Below are 22,358 nucleotides of genomic sequence, written 5' to 3' on the forward strand. Positions count from 1 at the left end.
AAACACTCAAAGTCCAATCACTAAAGCCACTGGTCTTCTTCTCAGACCTTAGGCTTATCTTACCTAAAACATGTCACGCTGTTGACTACCATTTTCAAAGTTCTTCTCCCTTGGCTTCTGTAACACTACACGGCTTTAGTTCTCTTTCTACCATGTTGATTGCCCTTTTCTGACCTTCCTTCCTCCTCCAGATCCCTTAAATGTTAACAAACTTAACATTGGGTTCTCAGATTTCTGTTACTTCATTCTACCACTTTCAAAGAGGCCATTCATGGAGTTCCAACTATGCACTCTGCAGATGTCTCCCAAATCTCTATCCCTAGCTGTGACCTCTCTTCAGAGTTTTAGTTTTGTATTTTGAATTGCCTGCAGAAGATTTCCACTTGGATAGCTTATAGTTCCATAACAGTAATGTTACCTCAACCTTCCTAAAACAACCATACATATGCCACTTCCTTGCTCTAATTGGTCTCTGTAATCCAAGCATTAAAATCTGTCATTGAAATCTCTTGGCAATCTAGTATTAATTTTCTCCTGCTCCTCCATGCATCTTCCCCTGAATACTATGCACTGCTATGATTCCTATCAACTCTGACAATACTTAATATCCATGTAAATCCATTTATGCTTAGTTGCAGATTGAAAGGTTTCAGATATTGTCTTGCCTCTTAAGTAAATTACACACTCCTGAAGGCAGGAATTACCTCATAATCCCTTTATGTCCTAATACATTCCCCACATGCCTTGTCCGAGTCTAAAGAGAGGACAGGCTACTAATGCAGGTTGATAAATAACCATTGACTAGCAGTATACCACACTAACAGCAGTCAGGACTCAGTCTAAATCTTGTCTCCATCATTACCATCACATTAAACAAGTTGACTCAGCTTATTTTGCAATACTGTTGTAGAAAACAAATGAGATAGTGCATAGAAAGTATAGAGGACAGGGTCTGGAAAATACCTATCATTTGTTGTATAGAGGACAGGGTCTGGAAAATATCTATCATTTGTTAAGTAGTTACTATCATTGTGTGGATAATTTTTGGCATAGTTGTCAAATTGTACAATTCGGGGAGTGTCTTCATAACATGTCTATTATTATCTAGGAAACCTAAAAACATCTCATGCCTGTTTCAGAGAATAGTTATGTTAGCAATAACTAATCTATTGAATAACTATTCAATTTGCTAAAATAACTATTCTCTGAAACAGGCAATGAAATGCCTATTTATTTTATTCATCTGCCCTTTCATTATTGCTATCCTAGAATTTAGTTCTTCTGTATAGTATCCTGTTTATTATCTCCAACAAGTGTTTTTTAAAAAAGGATAATATGTCAAATAACTCACCCCAGGTCTCCATCCAGGTTTTCAAATACTTCACCTCCAATAGTTTCATTATCTGGATTCAAACAGATTTCTATCATATTATAAAGGGCATTTTGGCCCCAGTCACGATCTTTCCGAGCTTTATTAAAATGTCGAAGGGCATCATTTGGTTCTCCAGTGTACCTTGTTAGATGTTTAAAAGAATTATTTATTTCAATCACTGACTACAAAACTTATAGTAGTTTATAATCTGTCTGGTAAATAAAACTGATGAACTATTTTGAAACATACTTTTTTTTACTACAAAGAAAAGCTTATTCTACTTGATTTACAATGAGAAAAAAAAATTATGTAGCATTTATTTGTCAACAGATTTACCAAAGATATAGTCCTTTACAATACTGAAATCCTGGCTCCAACTTTGCTCTGGAGTTACGTTTCTCAGCCATTGAGAAAAATCTTGGGACATCCTCGAGTTTTCCACATCTTCTTAGGAGATCAATCAAACGAGATAATGTCATATAATTATCTGGAAACAAATAATACTTCAGATATGGGCAACATTTTATATTGTTTCTTTTGTTGGTTATAATTCTACTTCATTAGTGTATAATTTACTTATATAAAGTACATTTTAAATATAAGTAAAAAATGCCTCAGGGTATAAGTCCCTAAAGACGCTGTATGGCCAACTAGATGATCTACTAAATGATATAGTTTGGGCTGGGGTGGTCACATCTACATAGGCAAATCTGGAAAAATGCATATTTCTTGTAACTTTTCTACTGTTTGGGGGACCGCAACCTTAGAGAAACAGCCTCTACCTAGGTAATCTAGACTTTCAACTGTGTAGTTCAGGAATACCGATTTAATTGCACAGGGCAAGTTCACTGTAGGTCTCTGAGAACCCCTCTCCTACTTACTCTTGCTAGGAAGGACGTGGGAACAGTACAATTGACAAAATAATGTATGGGATGGGCAATAAGAAATTTTTCTCCAGTCTCTCTTTGATATGTACATGTAGCTAACACACCATATGCTAACTTACCATACTAGAACCTTAGCATATTAGTTCCCATATTTTAATCCTGTTTCACCTTCTTCTAAAAAAAATTAATTCATTAATTCATTCCTTTGATCTCAGGTATAATTCCCTGGCAGGTTCCTAGAAAGCCTTCTCCCAATTCTATCTAATTCTCTCTTATCACTAACAAACTAAGTTTGAGAATAATTTAATAAATATTTTTTAGGATTGTAAAAATAATGTATAGACACTATAGAAAATAAGGAAAAAATATAAAAAGTATAAAGAAAAAAATCAACATATTTCCAGCTAGAGATTAGCACATTGTGGTGTGCTTTCTTTCATATATTTGAAAACCAACTGATATATAAATGTAAGCAAAGATACGTTATTTCTTTGTTTACATTCATACAAAATCGACGTTTATTTACATATATACAAAACTGGAGTCACATTTGGGGTTTTGATTTTGATTGGCTTTGATTGGTTTTAATGTTGATTTTGATGAACATTCAACAGTAAACATTTCCCAACTGTCATTAAAGAATCTTCCAAAACATGAATTTTAATGGTTGCATAAGGGCCTACTTACTGATGATTCACATTATTTATTTCTTTATAGTGGTGTCTTTTAGATGTTTGGGTGCTCAAGTTTCAGTTAGCACAGGACTAAGGATTTGTAGGGGACTTGCAAAAACCCTTACATAGGCTATTATCAACATGTTCTTAGGCTGAATTTCTAGAATTAAAACACAAAAACAAAAAAGCTTGTTTTAAAGCTATTTATCCTTGACTCTATTTTGCTATTTGAAAAGAGATGACATCATGTAAACCCAGCAATTTTCCTGAGTATATACCCAAAAGATTAAAAGCAGAGACTCAAACAGGTATTTGTACACCAATGTTCACAGCAACAACCTTCACAATAGACAGAAAAAGTGGAACGAGCCCAAATGTCCATTGTAGTTGAATAGATAATCAAAATGTAGCACGTACCTATAAAGGAATATTGTATATTGTATGTTAGCCATAAAAAATAAGAAAATTTTGACATACACTACAACATGGATGAATTGTGAAGACATTATACCAAGTGAAATAAGCCAGACACAAAGGACAAATGCTGTGTGATACAGCTTACATGAGGTGCCTAGAGTAGTTAAATTCATAAACACAGAAAGTAGAATGATGGTTGCTAGGGGCTCTGGGAAGAGGAATGAGGAACTGGTGTACCGACTTACAGTTTGGAACGGTAAAAAAGTTTTGGAGATGGGTAACGGTGATGACTTACAAAACAATGTGAATGCATTTAATGCCACTAAACAATACACTTAAAAATGGTTAAGATGATGAATTTCGTGTTATATATGTTTCACCACAATACAAAATATTCTTTAAAAAAAGAACTTCTGGAAACACTGTATCTACTCAATTACAGGATGTTAAACTAATACAGGTTGATAGTATCATTTGTCCCCTTGACACACAATCTTGAGTCCAGAGATTCTGTTCATCACACCTTTTAGCATCACTAAAAAGGACACAATAAGAATATGGTTTCAGAAAAAGACAACTCAAATATTGGTCTTGTCGTTTAGCTATGTGAATTCAAACAAATTTCTCAAATTCTTTGAGTCCAATCCACTTATTTTCTTAAAATAGGATTATAATATTGACTGTAGGAGTGCTGCTATATAAATAAAGCCACGAAAATATTTATAAATTACAAATGTTATTAATAATATTTATACTTCCAAAAATTTTGATAAGAAATAGAATAACTACCCCATAATAAAGCCACAGCATCTGGAAGCTGTACTGGATTAAGCAAGAACTAAAGGTTAAAATTTCTGGTTAAATTTTTTTTGCATGATACTGCTAGTATTGTCAACACTGGGAAGGCAATTTCTAGAATATGTCTTATATACTGTTGAAATGTATTCATTATTAGTTCAAGTTATAATTACCAGTGACAGATTAAATTACATTCACTTGTCTTTTGGTTAACCATGACATTTGCAAATTTCTGCACTTAAGAAATCCATTAAAAACTAAAATGTGTATTACTCTCTAAAAAACTTAGCTGGTCCATCTTTATTGATGGATAGTAAGAAGGTATCAAAATAGTTATAGGGTGATGAGATGTGGCAAGCATACAATGCTATGGTTTGGTATTACAAAGCACAGGATTCCGAACTTTGCCTGGAGGAGTTGGGAAATTTCACATAGGAGTTGACCTTTGAGCAGCCTCAAGGACAGGAGGAAGATCTTACTAGACAAAGGCATTCCAAGTAGCGGAAGGCATGCGCCAAGATCGGGAAGCAGAGAACAGTGTGGGGAGTGTTCGTAACTTTGATATTATTAAAGTGGAGGAAGAGGGATAAGAAATATAAATGGTCAAATAATTTAGGGCCATATTATTATTAAAATAATGCTATGATGTTAGACGTTACCCTGAAGCACTATCTTATATTTTAAGCAAAGGGATACTTTTTGATTTTTAGAAGTGATATGCTAGTCCTTTGATGACCTGGAGCAGCCAAAACCTAGAGGCTGGAAGATGAGTTGGGAATCTGCACTAGTTCAGATGAGAAGTGATAAGGGTCTTCATGAGAGCAGTGGGTTAGGATACGACAGACTGGATGTGTTAGCTAGCTATCAAGCAAACAGAACTAAGGAGACATGTTAACCGATTAGTATGAAGGAAGGGGAAAACTCAGGGCGATCTGGAGATTCTGACAGAGAAAAGGGGCAATCTGTCATGACAGCAATAATTAGATCTGTGTTAGCTAGCTATCAAGCAAACAGAACTAAGGAGACATGTTAACCGATTAGTATGAAGGAAGGGGAAAACTCAGGGCGATCTGGAGATTCTGACAGAGAAAAGGGGCAATCTGTCAAGACAGCAATAATTAGATCTAGAAGAGGAATTTTTCAACTACTTAAATTAAGTCAAATTTGTACGGTACATTTCTGAAATAAGCTAAAATAGAGCCTTAATCTAAAGTACAAGATGAGTTACTGAGGATAAACAATAATGTACACATAAAATGAATGTAGATACATAGGTTTTAGAGTAATTCCAACAAAATAGATCTGTGGATAAGTATGTAAGGTACTAGTAAGAATAAGGCATACAACACAAGATTAAAAACTCTTAAGATTAAAAATATCACATAGACAATAAAAATTTACTGAAAATTTTGTGGTTGTTTCTGAGACCGAGTCTCATTCTGCCATTGAGGCTGGAGTGCAGTGGCGTGATCTTGGCTCACTGCAACCTCCGCCTCCCAGGTTTAAGTGATTCTCCTGCTGTATTTTTAATTGACTTGGTGTTCTACAGTCATTCACTGATCCATTCAACCAATAAACATATATGTTGCCACATTCATGTGCGTGGCATTTTGTCTGATATTGGGAATATAAGATAAATATGGTGAGTTCCCTGAACTTGAGGAGTCTACAGTCTAATAAACAACACAAATATGCACATAAATATTTTTAGTAAAATACTATAAGTAATAAATATGTATGGACAAAGTAACCGAGGATTAGGGTTACCAACTCATCCCAGTTTGCCTGGGACTTTCTGTCAGCATGGGAAGTCCCGCATCCAGGAAAACCCTTCGCTCTGAGGCAAATCTAGGATGGTGGGTCATGTTACCCAGCATCACCTAAGACATTTTTTAATGTAGGTGGTGGTAGTGGGATGCAGATTTACTTTTGTATTTTCCCCCAAGAGGGACATATTTTAGATTATGTGTTTGGAAAGAGAAAAGAGATAAGGAAGCTAAAGTTCATTTTAGGCAAAAGGAAAAAACCCAAGCAAAGACTTGGAAGCATGGTTGTATGTCATTTGGTGTTGCCGGAATACAAGATCCTTATACTGCATTTATAAAAAATTGCTTTTATATTTGTTTACAAACAGTCCAAAGCAGTCAGTCTACTCAGCCAATTTTTTTGGAAAAAGGCTGCTGCCAACTAACAGAAACTTAAGTGAAACAAAACCCACAAGACACATGAAGGCTTCTTCAAATCTTAGAAAACTATAATGTGTGAGATTCTTCAAATCTTAGAAAACTGTAATACTTTTAATGACTTAAGAATATTTACAAAAGAAGAAGTCTGTTTTTTTAAGAAATAAAGTTAGATTATTGTCTCAAAGGGAAAGACTGTGAAATGGGAACCGCTTGAGATAGAATGAAAATATTATGTATATTACTTTCAAATGGTAGTTTAGAGAAGAGGAATAAGAGAAAACAGTGTGGAACACAAGGTAGAAACTCCAAGGGAAAAAACGACACGAGGCTGAAGAAAATAAAAGTAGGTTTGGGCAATGTGGGTGGCAAGATGAGCCCATATTTTGCACCCAGGGTGAGTGGAAGAGGTGAGATGGTCAAGTAATTCACAGCATTCTTTTAAGTAACATCGAAGTGCACTCTGGAAAAGACAGGGTAAAAAACAAATGAAATGGCCTCTGGTAGTCCCAAGGTGGAAAAAAAATTAAATAGTAAAAATAATAAAGAGAAAGTATTGATATTACTGTAAAAAATAGATCATATTTTTTCCTTTCAATTTTTGTGCTAACTGGGGATATTTTATTTCTAAGTATGAACTGATGTTCTCTAAATTCAAACGTCTTTTTATTAAAAGCATTAGTAGAGGTAGCCTGTAGAGCATATCTAGTTCTTTGAGCTGCCCTGCTTGAAGGATTGCCACCTCTGTGTCTCTGTGGCTCTAACCAGGCAGCTCTGACTGGGGTTTAGAAGAACTGAAACACAGCTCTAGGACTTTCTCTGCCATTTCCAACTCTTTTTAGTAACACAGGTAGTAACATACAGTTATCTATTAGTCAAACAGTTCCCACCTCTCTTTCTTCTTTTCCTCTTTCCTCTCTCCCTCCGTCCCTGCTTCCCTTTCTTCCTTTTCTCCCTCACTCTTCTTTCCATCCAGTATTTGTCGAGTACTAACTAGGCCAGGTATCCTTCTCAATTCTGAAAACACAGCAGTGAAGGGCAATGTTTCTGGTCACTTGATGCTTCTGTTCTATGATTTATAGTTTTTTTGGTTTTGTTTCACAAGGGCTACACAAAACCCAAAAATCCTAAAAAAAAAAAAAAAAAAAAAAAAAGCCAAACCCCAAAAACTCAACTGAACAGAAAACAGGATAAAGGGATGGAGAGCAAGAAGTGGTGCTACTTGATGTAGGCCAGTGAGGGAAAGGCATTCTAAGGAAGAAGCAGCACCAGAGCAAAGGCCCAAAAGAAAATGAGGCAGCAGCCAGATGGACCTTTGGGAGGAGCACATTCCAGGAAGCAGAAACAGCAAACCAAAAGGCTCAAGGCTGTAACTGGCTTGGGCTTTTGCCTACCTAGTTTCTGTTATTCCTTTCTTCTTTACTATCAGAATTCTGATTTTATTATACAGGGTATTAGATGTAGCTAAAAGATAACGTTTCCCACCTTCTTTTGCAGCCACGGAGTTGATACTACTAAGGGCTGGGTTTTATTTTTTTGCTGGTTAAGCCCTTTTGTCCAGCTCTGCATCCACCTTCCCCATCTGGGCCCTGGAACATCAATGCCCAGCACTGCAGTGGTCATCTTGAACCATGAGGTGATGCTCAGGCAAGTCAGAGTAACAATGTAGAACAAAAAGAGACAAGGCTCTGGTTCCTGAAGATACTGTGGAACTGCCATACCAATCCCTACACAGTGTACTTTTAGATTTCTTTTACAGACAGAAAATTAAAAGCCGTGCTTTTTTAGCCTAGAATTTTCAGGGGCATCTCTGCCATTTTCAATGAAAGCATTTCTAAAGTCTTTGTAGGCTAGGGATGGAAACAGAGATGAGTTATGACAATGTTGCAATAATCTATGTGGAAGATGGCAATGGCTTAGACCAGGGTGGCAGTAACAGAGGTGGCAAAAAGTGATGGCATTCTAGGTGTACTTTGAATGTAGCACTAACAAGGATTTGCTGATAGACTGGAGGTGATATATGAGAGAAAGATGAGACAAAGATTAACTGTGAGGTCTGGGCTGGCATAACAGTGAGCAGTGATGCCACTCACTGAGGTGAGAGGTGGGGGTGGAGCAAACTTAGAGGGGAGGGAAAGATCAGGTGTTCTATTTTGGACAAGTTAAGCTTGAGATACTCCTAGACATCTGAGTGGGAATGCAAAGAGGCAGAGGTGTACATGAGTAAGGGCTGCAGATAAATGTTTAGGACACATCAGTACATACATGGGATATAAAGCCATGCAGCTGGACAAAGTCACCTAGGGGGTGAATATATAAAAAGAAAGGAGGTTCAGGAACTGAAGCTAAGAGTGTTCTGATATTTAAAGGTCATACAGAGAAGAGAACTCCAACAAAGGAGACTGAAACAGCGGGCAATGGGGCAAAAGGAGAACCGAGTGAGTTTAGGATCTCAGAGACAAATGAAGAAAGTCTTTCACTGTGGAGGGGGATAAACTGTGCCAAATATGATGACAGGTCAAGACAGCAGAGAACTGAGAACTGAATCTGATCTGGCGGTATGGGGGTCACCGACCACATTGCAGAAGCGACTTCCCTGGAGTGCAGCAGTGGATGAGACAAAGTGAACACAGCATGTTTGAAAATCCTTCAGAGAAAAATTTGTTGTCAAGAACTGAAGAACAGAGAAAAATTTGTTGTCAAGAATTGGGAGGGGATGAGAGTTAAGAGTTGATTTTTATTGACTGATTTATTTAGAGCAGGAAGATGTCACAGCACAGTTATATGTTGATTAGCAAAAATTGAGAATTCAAGAGAGAGAACCGTAAGAGTAAAGCCCTTTGGTAGGTGAGAAGCTGGACAAAGGCGGGATCATAGCCTGGGGAGGACAAAGGCTGAGGAGTGGGTAAATTTAGTGACAAAGAATGGGGAAGTTCTCTTCCAGGTCCAAGTATTCTCTTAGTGAAGTAGGTGGCAAGGCTTTTAACTGTGGGCAAGAAATGGGGCAAGGGTGTTGGAGGTTAGTGTTGCAGGAAGTCAGGGATCCCGAACACAGGGACTGGTTGAAGCTGTGGCAGAAGAACATAAACTGTGAAGATTTCATGGGCTTTTATTAGTTCTCCAAATTAACACTTTTATAATTTCTTATGCCTGTCTTTACTGCAATCTCTGAACATAAATTGTGACGATTTCATGGACATTTATCACTTCCTCAATCAATACTCTTAAAATTTCCTGTGCCTGTCTTTAATCTCTTAATCCCATCATCTTCATAAGCTGAGGATGTATGTCACCTCAGGACCCTGTGATGATTGCATTATCTGTATAAATTGTTTGTAAAACATGTGTGTTTGAACAATATGAAATCTGGGCACCCTGAAAAGGAACAGGATAACAGTGATTTTCAGGGAACAAAGGAGATACCATAAGGTCTGACTGCCTGCAGGGCCGGGCAGAACAGAGTCATATTTCTCTTCTTGCAGAAAGCAAATAGGAGAAATATCGCTGAATTCTTTTCCCAGTAAGGAATAACCCTGGGAAAGGAATGCATTCCCAGGGGTGGGTCTATGGACGGCTGCTCCGGGAGTGTCTGTCTTATGCGACTGAAGATAAGTGATGAAATATGCTCTGGTTTCCAGCAGTGCCCTCAGGCTTGCTAGGATTAGGATATTCCAGCCTGGCGAATTCTAGTCAGACTAGTTGTCTGCTCTCGAACGCTGTTTCCTGTTAAGATGTTTATCAACAACAATGTGTGCCCAGCAGGACATGGAACCTCATCAGTAATTCTAATTTCACCCTGGCCTTCTGATCTTGCTCTGCCTCTCTGCCCTTGTGATCTTTTATTGCCCTTTGAAGCATGTGATCTTTGTGACTTACTCCCTGTTCATATCCCTCTCCCCTTTTGAAATCCCTAATAAAAACTTGCTGGTTTTGCGACTCAATGAGCATCATGGAAACTACCAACAGGTGATGTCACCCCCGGAGGCCCAGTCATAAAATTTCTCTCTTTTGCACTCTTTCTCTTTATTTCCCAGACCAGCTGACATGTAGGGAAAATAGAAAAGAACGTACGTTGAAATATTGGGGGCTGGTTCTCCCAATAGTTTTCAGGAGACAAGAAAAAGTGGGAAAAAATAGTTAGAATCAATGAATTCATTCTTGGAATACAGTAGGATTGCCAGGTTTGTGCTTCTAATTTAAAGTGAGACCAGTCAACAGTGTTGCATTTTCCTTATGGCCATTTCAGCTATTCAAGCCCATGTGTGGAATAAGTAGACAGTCTGATTCAACTAGGGACGGAGTTTGCCCAAGGGCAAAACCACTAAACAGAAGAAAAAGGAGTAAGGGAGGGGTGACTGCAGTCAAAAAATACTATCAGTGGGTATTTACCTGGCTTACGTTCTAAAAGCTGCTGTAAATGAAACACCGCTTGTTCATAGTCTTGTTTTCTGAACATGAGATCAGCCATCATCTATAAAGATAAAAGTTGGTTCTAAAAATATTGCCATGTATTTTACACAACATATTCTTCCAATCAAGATTTAACACTAGAAAAACATAGATGATAAACATGAGGAGGGGGCAGCATTTTATAAAAAAGCAGGAATTTAAGGTTCAAGCCCACCTTGAGCAGAATAACTTGGAGATCAGTGTAACAGAAGATAATGAAGGATGCGAAACAGATTGCTCTGCTTGCAAAATTGTATTTTTAGCAAAAAATATGTTCCTAGCAGTTGTTTTAAAAACAGAAATTTGAAAGGATTTGCACACTGTATGTGCTATTGTAGAAAAGATAACTCACTGAACCTGACTAAAATAACAATGAGAAGATTCAAAAACAAAACAAAATTTAAATCATAACTATTTTGAAAAATTAAAAATGAGCAAGACCTACTGAGATTTTTCTTATTATGTGCTGTAAAATGCAGATTTCATATATTTCTTTTTAACCACAATAACTTTAAATAAACCTCACAAAATGTCATCCACATAGCTGTCTGCACAGCTAACAAATATTTTAATCCACGTAAAAATAAGAAAAAAAACAACCAAAATTCTATTCAAAACAGAACATCTCAGACTGATATATGAAGTCTTTTTTCGCCTGTAACTCCGAAAATTCCACCCAAACTCTTAAATGTGTCCACCATTCCTAAGTACTTAAAAGTTAGTTCTTAGCAAATTAGTGTTACCACATGAACTCCACCTAACCAAGCATCCCCTTAGGCATAAATAAAAAAGTAACTAGACCCAAAAGGGCATGTAAAAACCTGACCTAGGTTTATCTTTCTTATAAATAAAACCCTAATGATTCTGGGTCTTTAATGGTAAAATGTAGCAATGTTAGAAAAACGTTATTTCTTCCAAAAGCCAACATGAGCCATGTCTCATCATCTAGTAGTAGTTCCACGGGGTAAAATTTAAAACTTATAAAACACAACTGCTTTTGTTGTACCGAAGTTCCTTGGACTGACCATGGTAGCAGCTTCGTTATCCTGGTCACTCTGAAGCAGTAAAGCACACTGCCGCAGGCAGGAATCAGGGTCATCTTGTGCCAGGTATAATCGTGCCAGTTCCAACATAATCTGTAGAGTAAAAGGCTAGATTCATCAGACACTGTATAGAATAAAAAGTCAATGAGGAAAATATGTGGACACAGATTAAACTTTAGTTGACCAAAAGTCATTGCAATAAAAATGCCAAGTATAATAGACAAAAAAAAAAACCATAAAAAACTGTACGTATACCATCTCTATTTTCTCTTACACTAGAGAAAAAAACAAAGCAAAGCAAACAAACAAACAAACAAAAAACACAGAGAAATAGGTAGTAACTCACTTCAAAAGTAGAGTGACATAATGCATTGTGAAAAGAACACTGGTCTTAAAACCAGATTGGATTCTAGTCCCAGCTCCTCCATGACAGGGCCAAGTCAGGTTCCTTCTATATCTCTTAATCTGCTTTCTCATTTGTAAAATAAAAAGCTTCAAGCAGATAATCTCTAAGGTATGCCTCAGATTTAAAAGAAGGATTTCAACTCTTTTAGCCACCACTGAAAAAGGTATCTGTTTGGTTATGCCTTGCTAAAGGTTGTTTTTGCCATTTATCTGAAAAAATTATATTAATAAAAATGTTCAAATTAGTCATTAAATTCTAGAGGACAGTGTCTTTTGTACATGATCACCTACTTAAGTGTTTAGCCATTAATTATTTTCAAAAATTAATAATCTCTCCAGATCTTCTCAGATCTTGACAGAGTTAAAACATTTTAGTTTTTATATAACCAACCATGTATGTTAAGTGTGCTACACCAAAATTATCTTTACATTTATTCTCCCACTGTGCCATATGAGGTCATAGATTCAGCCTAGCCATTTTTGCATCCTTAGTACTAAACGCCAATTGAAATACAGAGTGTACAACAGCTGTTTAGTAAAAGGAACTGAATTATCTAAATCCAGATATTTGTGATTGAGAAATTATTTAAATTATTTTAAAATTATTTCATTTATTCTGATAAATTAAATTGATAAAATAAATTAATTTGAAAATTATTTGTTATTTTGATAATTAAAAACATAAATATTAAAACAATTTGCAGGTTGCTTTATATTACTTGTTCCATTACAGTTTTTAAATTGTAATGTTCTTTTTTTTTTTCTTTTTTTTTTTTTGAGACAGGGTACTGGTTTGTTACCCAGGCTATAGTACTGTGGCATCATCATGGTTAACTGCAGCCTTGACCTTCTGGGCTTAGGTGATCCTCCTGCCTCAGCACCCTGAGGAGATGGGACTACAGGTACATGCCACCATGTCTGGCTAATTTTTGTACTTTTTAGTAGATGAGGGTTTAGCCATGCTGCCTAGGCTGGTCTTGAACTCCTGGACTCAAGTGATCTGCCTGCCTTGGCCTCTCAAAGGGCTGGGATTATAGGCATGAGCCACTGCATCCAGCCTTAAACTCTAATATTCTTAATGTAAGGCATCATGTAAGATTTTGAAAGTTTTCGAGGAATAATATTAATCTTTTAACATGTATTTTTGTTATATTTCTTTGTAAATCTTCTTCTTTTTTTCTATTTTATTTTATTTTTTGAGATGGAGTCTCGCTCTGTTGCCCAGGCTGGAGTGCGGCAATGCAATCTTGGGTCACACTGCAACCTCCACCTCCCAGGTTCAAGTGATTCTTCTGCCTCAGCCTCCCAAGTAGCTGGGATTACAGGAGGCGCCCCCACACCACGCTGGCTAATTTTTGTATTTTCAGTAGAGACAAGGTTTTCCCATGTTGGTCAGGCTGGTCTCAAACTCCTGACCTCAGATGATCCACATGCCTCGGACTCCCAAAGTGCTAGGATTACAGGCATGAGCCACTGCACCCTGCCTACATCTTCTTTTAAAACAAGCTGGTAAAACTTTTGCATCTGAGGAAATTAGAGGACATCTGGAATAAAAGGTACTTAAAATTTTATAAAGGTACTGACCTTATTATCTGTTTCACAGTGAACCAGAGCCTCTCTATAAAACTTAATTGCTTTTTCATAGTCTCGCTGAGCGACAGAATGTTTTGCAATCTTTGCACAAATTTCAGCTGCTAAATGTTTCTGTGCAGGAACTGCATCTGGCTGTTCCATCTGAACACGTTTTAGTACCCGAGCTTGTAATTCTCGAGCCTAGAAAAAATCAGGATAAAAGGAATAAAAAAAAAAAGGAAATTAAATTCTCTATAACTCACACACAGCATAATTTTACAGATTTATTTAAACATTATGAACCCTTGATCTAACAAATCCTGATCCAAAGAAAATGTATTCTTGAGATCTCAAGCATGTACTTGTTTGCAGATGAGCCAGCATGCATATATCTTTCCAACAAAACACTTACGGAATTACTGAATCTTTACCCACTGTTACAAGCATGTGTATAGGAAGTGCACTAAGGAGGAAATACAACCTTGAAACAAATACAAAGAGATGGGGCCTTCCTCAGGGTAAGAATGTAGAGTAGATTGTTAAATTGGAAGAATATCAGCCTTTCCACCCATCCATCTGGTTTCTGGAACATTGAGCTGTTCCTTCAATAAATGGTAAGAACTCCCATGTTTTAGGTCTTCAAAAATAAAATTCACGTTTCAGCTATACATAATGATTCACTAATGAATGCATTCATTTAACAAATAGTAAATGCCTACCACATGCAACATATTATGCTACACACAGGGCACCCTTCTTGGGAGTCTTGTCAAAATGTTAGCAAACAATTGCTTTGAAACAGGTTTTCTTTTTTTTTTCTCTCAAGCCAGAGGTTTAGAGAGTCATAACAGCATTCTCTTGCAAATGAAATAAAAATATAAGTATATATAGCATGTGGTTAACATTAAAACTGTTTCATGAAATTTTTATTTTGGTTATATTAATATGTGTTTAAGTATGTCAGTATATGTACCTTTGTGTGTTTTGGATTATACATATGCATACATCTGTTCATGTTTTTACATAGCTATACACATACACACACACTCATGCATGTGCTCCTAGTAAAAAACCTGAAAACAATTGATTTAGATAGGACGATCTCTGTCTTGCAGGAAGGCATCCTTGCATCCCTGAATTCTTGTACCTCTACATATCAAGATGTCCTCCTCTGACATCACTTAGCCAACAGGAAAGTACAAAGCAGGGAAAGATCCCGGGGCCCATTCCTAGCACCTCAGGGGTAAGGGTACCATCCCAAGGACACAAGTTTCCAGGTAGCAGCCTCCAAGAATTTTGTTAGAGATGTCCCATCACTTATGGCCCTATACTGTTTTACATCTGGACTCTGAATTGCAAGTGTAGGAAAGAAAGTGAAAATTAAAGAGAAAGTGGAACAAATATTGGTGACAGAAGCCCCTGGCAAACTGCCCCCAGAGGACAGTTGTCCCTTTTCGAACAAGATAAGTGGAAAATGCTGTTGCTATGGGAGTACATAATAGAAAACCTAACTCAGTCTTGGAAGTCAGGTGATAATTAAAAGAATGGCTAGTAGTTACACCCTGGTGAGCTGGGGAAAAAGAGATGGCATGAAGAGATGGAATGGCTCATAGGCATTAGGAATCACATGTGAAGGAAAGATAATAAGGAATATAAGGGATACACTGTTTGATAAAATAATTAGAAGAAAAAATGGCCGGAAAGATATACAGAATATACAACAGGTAAGCCTGTTAAATAATCTACATTTTATCCTAGAGGCCATGGGAAGCTACTATGCCATGTTTATAAGCATTGGCATGACAGGATCAGGTTGTCTTTGGGAATCATCACCCTGGTGGCACTGTGAAGAACTGACTGGAGGGAAACAAGACTGGAAGAGGATGGGATCAATCAGGAGGATACTTCAGGACTGTAAGCAAGAAATAACGATGGAGTCGGCTAAAAGATGACAGAGAGGGCTACAGAAATGCAGAGTTATTGGAAAAGTCTGAAATGTTTAGAAAGCAAAATTCTGAAGAGTTGAGATTTCCCTAAATTTACCATTTCTGTCACTGCCCAAAATGTTTAGCAACTTTGCAAAAACACCATGACGGACCCCTAAGTTACATAATGTGGAGAATTAAGCTCAATAAACGGTCGCTGAATAAATGAACAGAAAATATCAAAAACTTTGACTCCACTTACAGGTTTCTGTTTAAATTGCATCTTAAGATTTGTCTCTTTGTCATTCAGAATACACAGCATTGTCATCATTGGGAAGAATGTTATAGTTCCTCAAACCTTATTAAAGATGAATAATCCCTGGGCTCTAACATATAAACTCAAAACTGATTACAGTTTGGGGTGCTGGTATTGTCTAGCCATGGCATGCTGTTTTTTGATGTTGCTTCATATGTCTGCTTTTATAACACAGGGCCTCATATGACCATGGTGACTGGGACTAATGACATTCATAAAGGAGTGAACTAAGCTAAATTTATTTCTAAAATGTTTTAAAAGTCCACACTTACGAAAGATTACACTTTCCTTCTAGCTTCTGACAGCTAACCTATTGCTGGGTGCAATTCTCTATCATGTGATTCAGAAAATAAGAACTAAAATGTACCAACAATTAAGGACAAGACATTAATATTGTTTAAGATTACATACTTCAATGATATCATAAACTTAGATGGATCTCACAGAATCTAATAATCCAAGCTCAATTCATTCACAACTAGGACAAAAAAATTTTGGGACTTTCTACTGAAACTTGGGTAAGCACCCACACTCATGCACATACATGTGCACACACACATACACACGCCCCTGTCGGTTAAATATCAAAACCAAAACACTATAAATTATTTGCAGAATGCAGAACTCTTCTGGGTACACGGGAATCAAGTCGAAAGGTGACTAGTACAGTATCCCAGAAAGCACAATGGGTTAGGACTGAGGCATCTGCATTCCACTTCAAACTCTTCTGGTAACCAGCTGTATAATCTTAGACAAATACTCTCTGTGGGAAAATGAGCACAGTAATACATAAACTGCTTGCTTACCTCAGAGACCTGTTGCTTCCAACATATCACAGGAGCTCACAGACACAGGATAAATAGAATGAGATAAAAATAATGGAGGTCTTTTTAAAAAAAATCAAGTATGAGGAAGGCAAGAGATCATTTCACAACTAGACAACTGCAAAACAAACCAATATTATGGATCCTATCTGGGGAACAGTAAAGTGCCTGCAGGGGACTTGGGAAGTAAGATTATCCCTCTCAGAAGTAAGCTGCAAAATCAACACATAATCAACACATAAGAGACAGAGAAGACAGGCAAAATCGCTTAAATGAGATGGAGAATCTAGAAGATTTACTTAAAAATCTTCCAGTGTCTGATACTGAAATAAAATATATCACATTGTGTTCATTGTGTTCCCTATAAACAAACTTTCTTTTTTTTTTTTTTTGAGACGGAGTCTTGCTCTGTCGCCTGGGCTGGAGTGCAGTGGCTGGATCTCAGCTCACTGCAAGCTCCGCCTCCCGGGTTCACGCCATTCTCCTGCCTCAGCCTCCGAGTAGCTGGGACTACAGGCGCCCGCCACCTCGCCCGGCTAGTTTTTGTATTTTTTAGTAGAGACGGCGTTTCACCGTGTTAGCCAGGATGGTCTCGATCTCCTGACCTCGTGATCCGCCCGTCTCGGCCTCCCAAAGTGCTGGGATTACAGGCTTGAGCCACCGCGCCCGGCCCCTATAAACAAACTTTCAAACAACTAATTTAAAATGCCTGACAACAATAATAGAAAAGGCAAAAGTAGAATAACAGAATTTGAATAAGAAGAAATGTGTGTTGAAATGTAGCTAACACTAAAAAATAATAAAAGGAGGTATAAATAACACAATAATAAAGGGGAAAGTGGAATAAGAATAATTTAACTCATAAAAGTCAAGAAAACTCAGAAAAAAATAAATTGTAAGATGGCAAATCCAAATCCAAATATAATTCATAATTATATTAAATGCTAAAAAATTATAATAGATTAAGATTGTCAAGAAAAAAATTATATGCTGACAGATCTTCAACAAAAGGACACGGAAAATTGAAAGTAAAAGAATGCAGGAGATATACCATGCTAAAAGGAAGCTGGACTTAGCCATATAAACACAAGACAAAGGAGATTTTAAAGCAAGAAGCATTACTAGAAATGAAGAAGGCCATTTTATTATTTTAAAGAACTTAATTCACCAGGAAGATACTGTAATTCTAAATCTGGATCATTCCATAATGTATCTTCTAAATAAATGAAGCAAAAATACATGGAACTAAATGGAAAAAGAGAAATCCACAATCACACTGAAAGACTTTAACATTCCTCTCATACAAACAGACCAAAACCAAGAAAACAAATAACAACCAAACCCTAAGAACACGGAATATGTAGAGAAATCAATCAACAAATCCAACCTAATTGACATATGGTTGAACTAAGTATTTATTAGGTTGGTGCAAAAATAATTGTGGTTACAGTAATGCTAGAAACACATTATTTCAAGTTCACATGGAACCTTTACCAAAATTGATTATAATGTGGGATGTAAAGCAAGCTTCAACAAATTGCAAAGGATTGAATCATTCAAAGTATGTCTTGGCCCAGCAGAAGTGTACTAGAAATCAGTATCAAAAAGATAACAAGCAAATCAGAACTCCATAAAAATTGAATGATACACTTTTAAATAACCCACTGGTCAAAGAACCAAAGTGAAAATGAGGAAATGTTTTACACTAAATAATAATAAACTTGTGGAATGCTGATAAACCAGTGTTGAGGGAGAAATTTATTGCTTCATATGAATAAGAAAAGAACAAAAGCTTGAAATCCATTACCTAACATAACTGTTTCAAGAGGCTAAAAAATAAAATAAAATAAAAATTAGTAAACCAAACCCAAAGAGTGTAGAAGAAATTATGAGGTTAAAAGAAAACATTTCATGAAGCCAGAAAAGGCAAACGTTGACCCTTCGAAAATATTAATAAGATAATGAACCCCTAGCATAATTGATTATCAAAGAAGAAAAATAAAATTACTAATATCAGGTTTGTAAAAGGGGACCTTTTTCACTGCATTTGTAGACATTCAAAAGAAAAGATACAATAAACAAATTTATGTTAATATATTTAACGATAAACTGACTACTTAAAAAAATCCAAAATGATATAAGAAGCAATTTGAAAATGATCAGTCTGAAATCTATTAAAAACTTTCCTTCAAAGAGTTGGGTCTCAAGGTCTGGAACACTGAATTGTTCCAAACATCAAAGAATTAGCAGCCGGGTGCGGTGGCTCACACCTGTAATACCAGCACTTTGGCAGGCCAAGGCAGGTGGATCACCTGAGGTCAGGAGTTTGAGACTAGCCTGACCAACATGGTGAAACCCTGTCTCTGCTAAAAATACTAAAACTACAAAAATTAGCTGGGCATGGTGGTGAGCATCTATAATCCAAGCAACTCGGGAGGCTGAGGCAATAGAATAGCTTCAACCTGGGAGGCAGAGGTTGCAGTGAGCTGAGATCATGCCATTATACTCCAGCCTGGGCAACAAGAGTGAAACTCTGTCTCAAAAACAAAAAAAAGAAAAAGAAAAAAGAAAAAAAGAATTAGCATCAATTTGTTGAACACACAGATGTAGAAATCCTGAATAAAATATTGTAAAACATCTTTACATTCCAGCAAATCTTTTAAAAAATTATATCAAAGTGACATTTATTTCAGTGATATAAGCGTGGTTTAACATGAAAATCAATCAATTTAATATACCACATTTGAAAAGAAAAACGGGAGAAAAGACATATGATCATCTTGACAGATGCAGAGAGTATATTTGATAATAATTTAAGTGACTTATAAAGAAGTTGTTAGCAAAACAGAAACTGAATCATCATAAAAAAACACATCAACACATCAACTTGGGAACATACCTAAGGAAATCTGTGTAAAACCTCTATGTTGAGAACCACAAAATATTAAGAGAAAAAAGAACATCTAAATAAATGGAGGAAGAAAGCACTAAGTTCAAATCCTGATTATGACACTAGTCATATGACTTCACACAAGTTATTCAACCAAGTCTCCTCAGCTATAAAACAGGATTAAAAAATTCCAGCCTTTCCTAATTGTTATAATAGTAGTAATAATATATTTAAAATGTATAATCCATAAGCATTCAATAAGTATTTCGATTTTGACATATTTTCTGCAGCTGTTTGGCCAAAACAGATTGCTTTCCTCTTATACATGGCATATTTCCTTCTGCATCCATCTCCTACCTCATGACCACACTCACAGACAAATGCACTTACCTGTTGTAATGCAGTGATCGCATCACCAGGTCTTTCCATTTTACTATAAACTTTTGCTAGAAGAACTTGACAATGTCCATCCTCCATGAGAGCGGACAGTTCATTTACTATGAAAGAATGGAATGTAATGGAAAAAATTATTCATCTTAAATAAATATTCACATTTTTCCAGAATTTTAAAAACTGGGCTCCAGAAAAAATGATTTTGAAAAATACTTAATACAGTTAAAATTTTCTCAGTCAGTTACCTGAAGAATGGCCAAATTAAAAAAAAAAAAAAAAAAGAAAAGATTTAGGATAAACACTGGCTGGATGAAAAGTTAAAGAACTGGTTAACAACTAGAGGCTTTTCTTAGACATATATTAAGAGATAACAATTTAACCCCACAATAATTTGCAGTTTTACCCTTAAGTGTATAAAAATTTGTTTACAGAAGTCATTAAAAGAAGATAGGGTAGTTGCTATATGCAGTTAAGAAGATAACTGCTCTTTTAAAAATCAAAGATACGGCCGGGCGCGGTGGCTCAAGCCTGTAACCCCAGCACTTTGGGAGGCTGAGACGGGCGGATCACGAGGTCAGGAGATCGAGACCAACCTGGCTAACACGGTGAAACCCCGTCTCTACTAAAAATACAAAAAACTAGCGGGCGAGGTGGTGGGCGCCTGTAGTCCCAACTACTCGGGAGGCTGAGACAGGAGAATGGCGTAAACCCGGGAGGCGGAGCTTGCAGTGAGCTGAGATCCGGCCACTGCACTCCAGCCTGGGCGACAGAGTGAGACTCTCAAAAAAAAAAAAAAAAATCAAAGATACTTGATACTTGATAAGCAATAAAGTACAGTTATTAAGAGAACTGACTTTGATGTTGAACAGTCTGGTTTCAAATCTAGGCTTTACCATTTACTAGCCCTTTAATTTTGAGCAAGGTACTTAACTATTCTGTAATTCCCTCTCATCTGTAAAATAGGAAAAATGATAGCACTTACTTCACAGGGTGGATGTAAGATTTTAAAAGCTAATAAGTTACTAAATAAGTTAAAATATGCAAAGTAATGAGAACAAACTCTGGTACATGGTAAGTGCTTTTTAAATATTTGGTTAATGCCAAATATTTTGTGTCTAAGAACAATAAAAGAACCCTAGATAATTAACAAAAATGTTTCCTCCACCATTTATCAAGTGCACAGTTCATGACATGCTGTGCCATTTTGCCAACTAGGTAGTTTTGAACGTATCAATAAAACTGAGTTTCAGATTGCTAAATTTAAAATGGGTATGATTATATCTGCCTCAAAGATGAATATGAGTCCTGAGGAGATAATGTATGAAATGTATATGAAGGCATCTGCGTATGTCATGGGCATGCTCAGCAAATATTAAATGAAAGAATTTATGTTACATAAATATAATATGCCCACTGTAACTAAAACATATGATACTTGAATCTCTCTCCCCCTACAAACTTTTCAAAATGTATATCCACATTTAGGCCTTTCAAGTGTTTCAAAAGAAGATCTGATAAATCCATGCATATATTTTTATGGAACTAATAATACTTCATACAATAAATACGTTCATAATTAGAAGAATTTAAGCACAAATGTCATCAAAGTTAAACTAAAAGATCATTTTTAAAATACCAGAAAACTTACAATCGGCTTCTCTCATCATGTGTTCAAATGTATTTTAAAGCTACACTATACATGTTGTTGGCAAAAGGAACATACACAATACACAATGGAATAAAATAAAGATTTCTATCATCAGAGTAATGTATATGAAGGAGTTTATTATAAAATAAAGGAGGCAGTTCCATAAATGGCATGAAAATAAAATTGGCTATCCACTTCGGAAACTATATAGTAAAACTTGTATGTGGAATAAAGTACATGGATTAAAGTTCTCAATATAAAAATTAAAACAATATAAATGACAAAAATATATGGAAATACTTTCATAATGTTAGGATTAGGGAAGAATGACAAGAAATTTTAGAGAATGACAAGAAATTCAGAAACAAAAAAAAGACATGAAAAGCAGATATATGATCATTAAATATTCTACTTGATCAAAGATACAATAAACAAATCTGATAAAGAAAAGACAGTCTGGGAGGAAGTATCTACAACATGAATATTAGGTAAAAGATTAAAGACAAAGAATATAATTAAAAATTCCTAGAAGAAAATAAGATACATAAAATACCTAACCTTA

General features: G+C 36.2%; 1 protein-coding gene across 1 annotated transcript in view; it reads right to left on the reverse strand.

Moving 5' to 3' along the window:
- TTC21B (tetratricopeptide repeat domain 21B) overlaps nt 1-22,358 on the reverse strand; it is an 83,917-nt gene that overhangs the window by 16,361 nt on the left and 45,198 nt on the right. Inside the window, exons 19-24 of the mRNA XM_011958028.1 lie at nt 20,146-20,252; nt 13,813-14,001; nt 11,806-11,916; nt 10,721-10,802; nt 1,709-1,859; nt 1,352-1,513 (exon numbers count right to left, since the gene is read on the reverse strand). Of these exons, the coding sequence (XP_011813418.1) occupies nt 1,352-1,513; nt 1,709-1,859; nt 10,721-10,802; nt 11,806-11,916; nt 13,813-14,001; nt 20,146-20,252 (802 nt within the window). The remainder of the gene's footprint in view (nt 1-1,351; nt 1,514-1,708; nt 1,860-10,720; nt 10,803-11,805; nt 11,917-13,812; nt 14,002-20,145; nt 20,253-22,358) is intronic.

This window comes from Colobus angolensis, unplaced genomic scaffold, assembly GCF_000951035.1.
Source record: "Colobus angolensis palliatus isolate OR3802 unplaced genomic scaffold, Cang.pa_1.0 Scaffold456, whole genome shotgun sequence".
NCBI classification, from domain to species: domain Eukaryota; kingdom Metazoa; phylum Chordata; class Mammalia; order Primates; family Cercopithecidae; genus Colobus; species Colobus angolensis.